At 40.6% G+C, this 11,107-nt stretch overlaps 1 protein-coding gene across 1 annotated transcript; it reads right to left on the bottom strand.

The window, feature by feature from the left end:
• Window positions 1–536: 536 nt before the first annotated feature.
• On the bottom strand, window positions 537–7,534 carry zgc:171929 (uncharacterized protein LOC100124596 homolog). The gene is made up of 4 exons (XM_056467406.1): window positions 7,447–7,534; window positions 3,697–3,872; window positions 2,787–2,976; window positions 537–847 (listed from the first exon to the last, which is right to left on the bottom strand). The coding sequence occupies exons 1-4, from the start codon at window positions 7,532–7,534 to the stop codon at window positions 537–539; spliced, it is 765 nt and encodes a 254-aa protein (XP_056323381.1).
• Window positions 7,535–11,107: the final 3,573 nt, after the last annotated feature.

Here is an 11,107-nt window from a genome sequence, read left to right as displayed (position 1 = left end):
TCTTTTCGGCTTAATCTGGGGTCACCACAACGGAATGAACTGCCAACTTGTCCAGCATATCTTTTACGCAGCGGATGCCCTTCCAGCTGCAACAGATCTCTGGGAAACATCCAAACACACTCATTCACACACTCATACGCTACGGACAATTTAGCCTACCCAATTCACCTGTACCACATCTCTTTGGACTGTGGCGGAAACCGGAGCACCTGGAGGAAACCCACGCAGACATGGAGAGAACATGCAAACTCCACACAGTATCACCAACTGACCCGAGGCTCGAACCAGCAACCTTCTTGCTGTGCACTACCTACTGCGCCACCGCGTCACCATTTACTATTTTATTTCTGTATTTGGTTTCTTTTATCACAAGAGATGCTGGAGTTCTTTATGTGTTATGATATTTGTAGAAACAAGACAAAGACTTAAAAGTGTGTTAATCAGTGCAATGTTCATCATATGTAGAGCTCTTTAAATATTTAAACTAGAAACAAGACAAAAACTGTATTTAAAGCACGCTATCAGCACAGTGTTGGTCATATGTAGAGTCCTGCGCTGGGATACAGCATGTAGGGGCCGATGTTGTGGGGTCCAGGGCCCTCCAGCATGTGTTTTCGGTAGTACCTGCGCAGGGCGGGGCTGCCGGGGTGCTGCTGCCGCACGTGCAGGAAGTACTGATCGGGTCGGCTGGAGGTGAAGCCGCAGTCCTCACACACGAAGATCTTGGAGCGGCGCTGGCGGTACGCATACTGCTGCTGCACGCCATGGATCTTACGCAGGTGAGACTCCAGAGAGCAGCGCTGCGTGAATGCCTTCTCACACAGATCACACCTGTATGGCCGGATACCTGGACGCACACAGACACACACACACACACACATATATACATAAACACGTATTATTTTGCTTGTTTTAGGGAAAAACAGTTGTGCCAGGATCAGTTTAGGGCAGTGATCAGGTGAACTGCTGAATAATGATGTGATGTGCCACAGGTGATGTCCACAGGTGATTATGATCTGCTACTAAAGCAGCATCAGTAAAGGTCTAGACCTTTAAGAGCAGAGATGGGCCGAGGATTGATATGTGTAAACACAATGTTCCTCAGAGAAAGAGAGGAAGACATGTGGATATTTCACCTTCAACAGTGCAGAACATCATTAAAGATTGAAGAATCTGGAGGAGTTTCAGTGCGTAAAGGACAAGAGCGCAAGCCTAAGCTGAACAACCGTGACCTCCGACCCCTCAGGGGGCGCTGCATCAAGAATCCTCATTCATCTATTAGCCAGATCAGCACACGGGCTCAGGACTACTGCGGTAAACCTTTGTCAAGTACCACAATACAAAGTTACATTCACAAATGCCGGAGAAAACTACTGTGCCAACAGGAAGCCCTATGTTAACAGTGTGCACAAGCATGGTCAACTTCTCTGGGGTCGGAGGCATCTGGGATGGACCATCACACAGTGGAGACGTGTACTGTACTCAGATAAAGCAGTGTTACAGGTGTTTTGGGGAGAAATGGACGCCGTGTGCTCTGGACCAAAGAAGAAAAGCATCATCCAGACTGTTACCAGCAACAAGTCCATAAGCCAGGGTCTGTCATGGTCTGGGGTTGTGTCAGTGCCCTTGGCAAAGGTAACCTGCTCTTCTATGATGCTCCATTAATGCTGAACAGTACAGAGAGATTCTGGAGCTCAATATGCTGCCTTTTTCTCCAGAGACCCCATGCAGAGTTCACATTCTGCACACATTACAGAGTCCTGCTGCAGAGGAAGAGGATACAGGTACTAGACTGGCCTCCCTGCAGTCCCGAGTCCAATAGAGCATGTGTGGAGCATTTTGAAACACAAAATGTGACGAAGACCCCGTACTGTTGCCCACCTTTATATATTGTCAGTCAGATTTTTTTATATATATACTGTAATTCTTACACTCTCAGAAATAAAGGTACAAAATCTGTCACTGGGGTGGTACCTTTTCAAAAGACACACTTTTGTACCGTACAGGTGGACATTCGTACCTTTAAGTTACACTTTTGTACCTTTAGGGTACTGTGAGGTAGACATTTGTACTTGTTAGGCGTTAATATGTACCTTTAAGTACCTGTTAGAAACAAAAATGTACCTTTTGGAAGATTTTGCACCTTTATTTCTGAGTGTAGTTTATGTCATTAAGAATTTTTTGTTTGGTGGTTTGTTTGTTTTTGGAAATTCTAATTTTAACATTAACATCTAAATAGTTTTTTGTAATTGTGTTTATACCTCTCAGTTCTGACTTTTCCCTTTCTTATTCTTTGTTTGTTTCTTGCAATTTTTGAGTTTTGTCTTGCAGTTCTTTTTGTGGAATTCTTTACTTACACTCCTGAAATTTACATCTCACAGTTTTGAGTTTTTTTTCTTTCAGAATTTTCAGTTTTCATCTCACAATTCTAAATTGTTCCCTCAATTTTAAGTTTAAATCTTACAATTTAGATTTTCTTTTAGGAATTCTGAATTCTCATCTAATCTTTTCAGAAGTCTCACAATTTTGATCTTTTTCTCTCAGAATTTCTCTTAGTTCTTTTTTTTCCATTCAAAGTTTAAATTCCTAAAATTCTGAATTGACGTCCCATAATTTAAAATAAATCTCCTCAGAAATCTGAGTTTACATCTTGCAATTCAGATTTTTTCTTCTTAAATTGAGATTCAGGTTTTGCAGTCTGACGTTTGATTTATTTCAGAATTTTTATATCATGTCTTGTGTGTGTCTGTGTGTCTGTGTGTGTGTATTTGTGTGTTTCAGCTCACCTGTGTGTGTGCGCATGTGTCTCTTGAGGTCAAAGGTGTCGTTGAAACCTTTCCCGCAGTATCTGCAGGGATGTCTCTTGATCAGACTGTGGCACTTCAGGTGTCGGGTCAGCATACGCTGCAGGGGGAACAGCTTATGGCAGACGGAGCAGAGGAACTCAGAGGATCCGGCAGAGGCAGCGTCCCGTGGCTAAAACACACACAGCACAGTTTATCAACACTGCACATGCAGCTTTCACATTTATATTCTTTAAAAGGGACTTATTATGCAACTTTTCAAGTGCTGTAAATGCATCTGTGCTGTCTTTAGTGTGTGTGTTTGAGTTTGAGCTGTAAATAGAACACAGATAATGTTCTCCAGCTCTCTGAAACTGACCCTTTCAGGCTTTGACCCTAATTGTGGTGTTTTGGTGACTGTCGCTTTAAATGCAAATGAGATTGTGCTCTTTTCAGAAGAGGGCGGAGCTACAGACAGCTGTGTTGTCAGTGCTGGTCAGGTGTGCATGTGTGCTTCAGTGTGAGTGTGTGCTTCATGCTTCTGTCAGTCTATGTCGCTCCTGTCGCTGTTCATCTAAAACTCCACTGACATTATCTTCAGCAGCTCAAACACTCTAATGGCTAATGGACAGACTGCTGCTTCTCACTCAGGGCTGCTGTTTATGCTAATAAGATGGAGAGATGATGGGCACTAGTGGGCGGGGCTTTCCTCCTCTGATGACATGTACAAAGTGAGAATGTCAATCAAAGTGTTTCTGCATCAAGTCTGATTATAATAAACACAATTAATTACTGTTGACCACTAGAGGCTGAAGATATTCACACACTGCTGACACACTACTGGGTTTAAACCCTGCATAACAATGGTTTCTGCATAATAGGTCTCCTTTAACTTTATGATCTCCATCTCTACCTTGTGCAGCGCTGCTGATGATGATAAAGCAGCAGGCGGTGGTGGCGGGAGTCTCTCCATCCCGTAATCCCCTCTGTGGCGCTCCAGAGCCGCTGCAGCCGGAGCCGCTGTGTGTTTCTGGACATCAGGAGTACAGTCAGAATCCAGCTGTACACTAGTGTGTGTGTGAGCCGCTGCTGAAACACACACATGCATACACACACGTGCATACAAACACACCACACATAAACATACATGACTACAGACACAAAACATGCATATGTATAGATATACACACACATGTGCACATAAAATGCATGCACAAACACGGACATGGTGGTGCAGAGGGTAGCACGATCGCCTCACAGCAAGAAGGTCTCTGGTTCGAGTCCCGGCTGGGTCAGTTAGCATTTCTGTGTGGAGTTTGCATGTTCTCCCCGTGTTGGCGTGGGTTTCCTCTGGGTGCTCCGGTTTCCCCCACAGTGCAAACACATGCGCTATAGGGGAACTGATGAACTAAATTGGCCGTAGTGTATGAGTGTGTGTGTGAATGTGTGTGCATGGATGATTCCCAGTACTGGGTTGCAGCTGGAAGGGCATTCGCTGTGTAAAACACATGCTTTAATAGTTGGTGGTTCATTCCGCTGTGGTGACCCCTGATAAATAAGGGACTAAGCCGAAGGAAAATGAATGAATGAATGAGTCCTATGCTCTGTCTTTCTATCTGTCGATCTCTCTATTTATTAATGCTGTCTTTCTCAGAACTTATTTTCTACACTTTTATCGGTCTTAATGCAGTCTCTACCTTAAAAAAGGGTAATACTTTATAATAACTGCACACTATGAATCAGTTATTAAGCATTAGCATATTGTGAACTCGTTGTTTTTTAATGATTAACTCTACATTAATAGACGTTAGTAATCAGTTTAGAAATACAGCTACAAATAGTCTATTTTTTACTTATAAGCTCATTTAAAACGTGCTTAATGATTGTATTTTCATACTTTATGAAGTTTCTTATGAATTTTTCATTTCTTGCGTTATTTACAAATGTTATTTAAGAGTAGTTGGTGGTTTTTAAGATCAATTAGAATGAGTTAGTAAATGATTAATAAAGTATTGAAATCAACATTTATAAGTCTTATTATTCAGGCATATACTAATAGTTAATTTGTATGTTAATAGATGCTTTATTAACTCAACTTCATGCAGTTCTGTGACCTAATCTGAAGTGAGGACTGTTGATGCTTTATGAATGCCTTATAAATGACAATTAAAGGCTCAGAATGAAATGAACAAGACATCTTTGAAATCTTATCTGAAAAGTAAAATGACTGTAAAGTTTAAACACTGCTGAGTAACAGGAGTGTCGAAATGCAACATAAAACTGTATCAAACAACAACAATATAATTTAACAATATAAAATGAAAATATAATATGATTTATTTTTAATTTGATGCAGTTTCATCTTCAAACGAATTGGAATGAATAATGCCATTTATTTTCTTCTTTTCCTCTTTGGAATATAACTGAGCCTTTAATTGTCATTTATAAGGCATTTATAAAGCATCAATAGTCTTCACTTTAGATTAGGTCACAAAACTGCATGAAGTTGAGTTAATAAAGCACCTATTTACATAAAAATTAACTATTAGTATATGCCTGAATAATAAGATATATAAATGTTGATTTGATCAGTTAATTAATCATTTACTCACAAATAAAATTGGTAATAATATATAATCATATTTTGACAAATATACCTTTCCAAAAGCTATTATTTAGGCATAAATATATTCCTTTAAAGTACAATGTGGACCCTTCAGATACTAACATGTAACTGTGCGGCTCCAATATGAATTCTTTAGGTACTAACAATTCGTAATGTGTACCTTTTCAAAGGGTAACACACCAGTCAGTCTGCATGGTTTTACTGAATATAAGATCTTTTACAGCTCAGGAGGATTAAAACAGGCAGAAATGAGTCAATAATCATTCATTAGACTGTAAACTGAGCATCTCTGATGAGAAAGTTACTGAGCAGCCAAATACAGCATTACCGGTGTATATTTACACTGTCAAATCATTATATGCAAAAAGTCATGACAACAAATGTTATTTTGACTTTTTTGTTGTCTGTTTAACTGATATAAGTTGACATGACTTCATTTGAGAGTTAAGAACTAAATTAAATCAAGAATTAAACTTTACTCACTGTTTACTCTAAGTCAAGTGGTTCCAAACCTTAAGTTTTATTCTGTTGAACACAAAATAAAACTTCCATAATAGGAAAATCAAATACTATGTATGTCAATGGTTACAGGTTTTCAGCATTCTTCAAAATATCTTCTTTTGTGTTTAGCAGAAGAAAGAAACTCATAAAGGTTTGAAAAAAGGGCGAGTAAATGAAGACAGACTTTTCATGTGAACTGTCCCTTTAAGACAGCAGGGACTGTTGTTTTACAGTGTAAATCAGTTCTTTAAAGTCCAGTTCCTTCAGATCTGAGAGTGTTCAATCACAAATGCCATTAAAGTCATTGACCATCATTTACTCATCATTTACTTATCATTTACTCAGTGTCATAATCTCGTCATCATTTACTTATTATTTACTCATCAATTACTCTGTCATCATCCTCTCATCTTTTACTCATTCATCACTCACTATTTAACCATCATTTAATCAGTATCATCATTTACTCATATTTTACTCATAATTTACTAAACATTTACTGATACTCATTATTCACTCATCATTCACTCATTATTCACTCAGTGTCATCATTGACTCCTCATCCTATCATCATTTACTCATAATTTACTAATCATTTACTCATCATTTACTCTGTCATTATTTACTCATCATACTGTCATCATTTCCTTATAATTTACTAAACATTTACTCATCATTTATTTATCTTTTATTCAGCGTCATCATTTACTCATCATCCTATCATTCACTGATAATTTACTAATCATTTACTCATCTTTTACTCATCTTTTACTCAGTGTCATCCTTTACTCATCATCCTATCATCATTCACTAATCATTTACTCATCATTTACTCATCATTTACTAATCTTTTACTCAGCGTCATCATTTACTCATCATTTACTTGTCATTTACTCATCATTTACTCCGTGTCATCATCCTGTCATCATTTACTCGGCATGTACTCATCATTTACTTATCATTTACTCATCTTTTAGTCAGTGTCATCATTTACTCATCATTTACTCATCATTCACTAATAATTTACTCATCATTTACTCATCTTTTACTCAGCGTCATCATTTACTCTTGATTTACTCATGATTTACTCATCATTTACTCAGTGTCATCATCCTGTCATCATTTACTCATCATGTACTCATCTTTTACTCAGCGTCATCATTTACTCATGATTTACTCGTCATTTACTCATCATTTACTCTGTGTCATCCACCTGTCATCATTTACTCATCATGTACTCATCTTTTACTCAACATTGATTTATCATTTACTCAATGTCATCATTTACTCATTCACCATCCTGTCATCCTTTACTCATCAATTACTCTGTCATCATGCCATCATCATCCTCTCATCATTTACTCATTAATTACTCAGTGTTGTCATTTACTCATTGACCAATCGTTTACTCATCGTTGACTCCTGCTGACCCCACTGGCCAAGTATCTGCTACTAAATGAGAAATCTGCTGTTCTCAGACCTGTGTTTGTGTGTTTTTCTATGTGTGTGTGAGTGTGTGTTGTGCAGTTCTCAGACCTGTGTGTGTGTGTGTGGTCTCCATGTCCCTCCATGTCCAGCCTGCTCCGGCCGCTTGCCTCCGCTTGACCAAGAACGAGCGTGGCATCTTCAGGTGCGCAGAGCTCCAGCTCCAGACTCAATCTGAGCACACCTGACACACACACACACACATACACCTGTGCGCTGCTTTAACTGCTGCTCCGCTGGTTTGCATGCCAGGTAGAGAGAATCTGGTCTCCTCATTTAACTGGACCTGCCATGCAAAGCGAGCTGAAGGGCACGGGAGCACGGCACCGCCACACTGCTAGGAAAATACTGCTTTTATTTCACGTTCCACTTGATTGTCTGCTGGGTTTATGGCGCCTACAGAGGGACAAAGGCGATTCAAATGTGCTGCTGTACTGTTGACTGTCTGTTAGCGCTAGTGTTTGAGCTTCAATGGGATTCTGCTGTCCGCCGCGCAGGTGTGCTTTTCTTCAGACGCCTCAAAGGAGTGCATCAGTTAGCTGTCACTACCTGTGCTGCAGTGTTTGAGCAGTTAGCTTACATTCAAACTATACATGCACAATCAATGTAAAGATCTTTTTCCTTAGGTTTATTGCTTTTCACTGCAAAGCAATTACAGTACTAACTCTAATAAAAAAGAAAGCAGTGATTTCCAAATGTACTTTGACTTGTATTTGATTGCAGATAACACAACAAACATTATTTAATGTGTTCCTCATGATTTTCTTTGAATAAACACGCTACATAAACACTCCAACGTTGGTTCCTGCAACACATTTCAAAAGTTGTATCAGTAAAGCATTTAGCACTCTTTTCACAACACTTACAGACATTTAGGGACTGAAGACACAGAGTGATGAAGTCTTTCAGCTGTAATTCTGTCCTGTTCTTCCTGCAAACAAGTCTTAAGGTGGGCAACAGTACGGGATCTTCATTGTGGCATTTCGTGCTTCAAAATGCGCCACACATTCTCTATTGGAGACAGGTCAGGACTGCAGGCAGGCCAGTCCAGTACCTGTCTCCTTTCTTCCGCAGCAGGACTCTGTAATGTGTGCAGAATGTAAACTTTGCATGGGGTCTCTGGAGAAGAAGGCAGCATTTTGTGCTCCAGAATCTCTCTGTGCTGTTCAGCATTAATGGAGCATCACAGAAGAGCAGGTTACCTTTGCCAAGGGCACTGACACAACCCCAGACCATGACAGACCCTGGCTTATGGACTTGTTGCTGGTAACAGTCTGGATGATGCTTTTCTTCTTTGGTCCAGAACACACAGCGTCCATTTCTCCCGCAAAAACACCTGAAACACTGCTTCATCTGAGTACTGTACACGTCTCCACTGTGAGATGGTCCATCCCAGATGCCTCCGAGCCCAGAGAAGTTGACCATGCTTGTGGACACTGTTAACATAGGGCTTCCTTTTGGCACAGTACAGTTTTCTCTGGCGTTTGTGGATGTAACTCTGTATTGTGGTACTTGACAAAGGTTTACCGCAGTAGTCCTGAGCCCGTGTGCTGATCTGGCTTATAGATGAATGAGGATTCTTGATGCAGCGCCCCCTGAGGGGTCGGAGGTCACGGTTGTTCAGCTTAGGCTTGCGCTCTTGTCCTTTATGCACTGAAACTCCTCCAGATTCTTCAACCTTTAATGATGTTCTGCACTGTTGAAGGTGAAATATCCACATGTCTTCCTCTCTTTCTCTGAGGAACATTGTGTTTACACATATCAATCATGTTCTCATGTATGCCCATCTCTGCTCCTAAAGGACTAGACCTTTACTGATGCTGCTTTTGTACCAGATCACCTGTGGACATCACCTGTGTCACATCACATCATTATTCAGCAGTTTACCTGATCACTGCCCTAAACTGATCCTGGATCTACTTTCTTTAAATGTGTTGCAAGAACTGGAATATGTGTTTATTTAAAAATAAAACTACTACAGTAGTCAACCTTTGAAGTGGATCAAAAAAGATAAAAGTCAAAATTGGCCTTAGACGAGAATGTGTGTTGTGTGTTGTTTTAGGACAAGTTTGACAAAAGATTTTGATCCACTGCCACTTAATAACATTCATTCATTTGCTTTTTGGCTTTAGTCCTTTTATTAATCAGGGGTCACCACAGTGGAATGAACCGCCAACTATTCCAGCATATGTTATACACAGCGGATGCCCTACCAGCTGCAACCCAGTATTGGGAAACACTCATACACACTCATTCACACACACTCATACACTACATCTAATTTAGTTGATCAATTCCCCTATAGCGCATGTGTTTGGACTGTGGGGGAAACCGGAGCACCCGGAGGAAACCCACACCAACACGGGGAGAACATGCCAAAACTCAACACAGAAACACCAACTGACCCAGCCGGGACTCGAACCACCGACCTTCTTGCTGTGAGGTGACAGTGCTACCCACTGCACCCCCATTAACTCATTTAACAAGCATGAATGTTAATAATGCATTAGTAAATGCTGAACTATGATTAATCAATGCTCTACAAGTATTGATCATTATTAGTTCATGTTCGTGAATAAATAAACTATTGAAACCTTATCATAAAGAGTGACGATGATGTTTCCTGGACATGCTGGAGCCGTTCTCTAGAGTACCGTCATCCACACACACTCCCTGTAACTGTATGCAAACGAGTGTCCAGCACAAACACACACACACACACACAAACACACACAGTGAGAATGAGACACGGCTCAGACTCTGAGATGGAGCACAGGATCTCGGCTCACACACTGACGCTGATCAGCTGGACTTGTGTCTGTCTGTGGAGTGTGTTTTCAGATGCGTGTGTGAACTGTATAAAGCAGACAGACGTCAAACAGTCCACACACACAGCAACACACACTGATTTGCATGTTTCTTTGAGCGCTGGCCTGCTCAGACATGAAGAAGGGCTCAGTGTTTGACTGGTAAATGTCTCTGTTTGTAATGTGAACCACACCCGCTGGACACACACACACACACACTTTATCAGCTGATCTGAGAGCTGCACAACTCATTCACACACACACACACACACACACACACACAGCTATGCTCTGTTTCAATTCCCCTATAGCACATGTGTTTGGACTGTGGGGGAAACCAGAGCACTCGGAGGAAACCCACATGCAAACATGCAAACTCCACACAGAAACACCAACTGACCCAGCTGGGACTCGAACCAGAGACCTTCTTGCTGTGAGGCCACAGTGCTAAACACTGAGCCACCGTGCCACCCTTATGAAAGACAATAATGCTGTCAAATGAATAAAACATTAGTGGTTTAAAGGATAGTAAAGTATAAAGATGTCAGAGGACGATTAATAATGCCGTGTTCATCTAATAGCTGTTACAGGCCCGTAGCCGGGGGGTGTGGGTAGTTCGAAAGACACACCCTTCACTGACAGTTCCAGAATTTGTCCCATACATGAGCTCATTTGTCCTATTTTGAATGCTATGCCATATTAAATATAGAAAATAACCCATCGAAAAAGGGTTTACAACCAAGCGGAATCCTGTGTTGGCTGTCGCTTTGATGTGACTTCAGCTAATCAGTTTTGGCCAGTGCTAACAATTTTTTCATTTCACAATCTGACGTAAGAGAAGTCATGCATTGTTTTTAAGCAGAGAAAAGATTTTACAGGTAACTTTTATTCTAAATCTTGGACCT

The sequence above is a fragment of the Danio aesculapii genome, chromosome 10 (genome assembly GCF_903798145.1).
Source record: "Danio aesculapii chromosome 10, fDanAes4.1, whole genome shotgun sequence".
Classification (NCBI taxonomy): Eukaryota; Metazoa; Chordata; class Actinopteri; order Cypriniformes; family Danionidae; genus Danio; species Danio aesculapii.
This window is presented reverse-complemented; position numbering and strand designations above follow the sequence as displayed.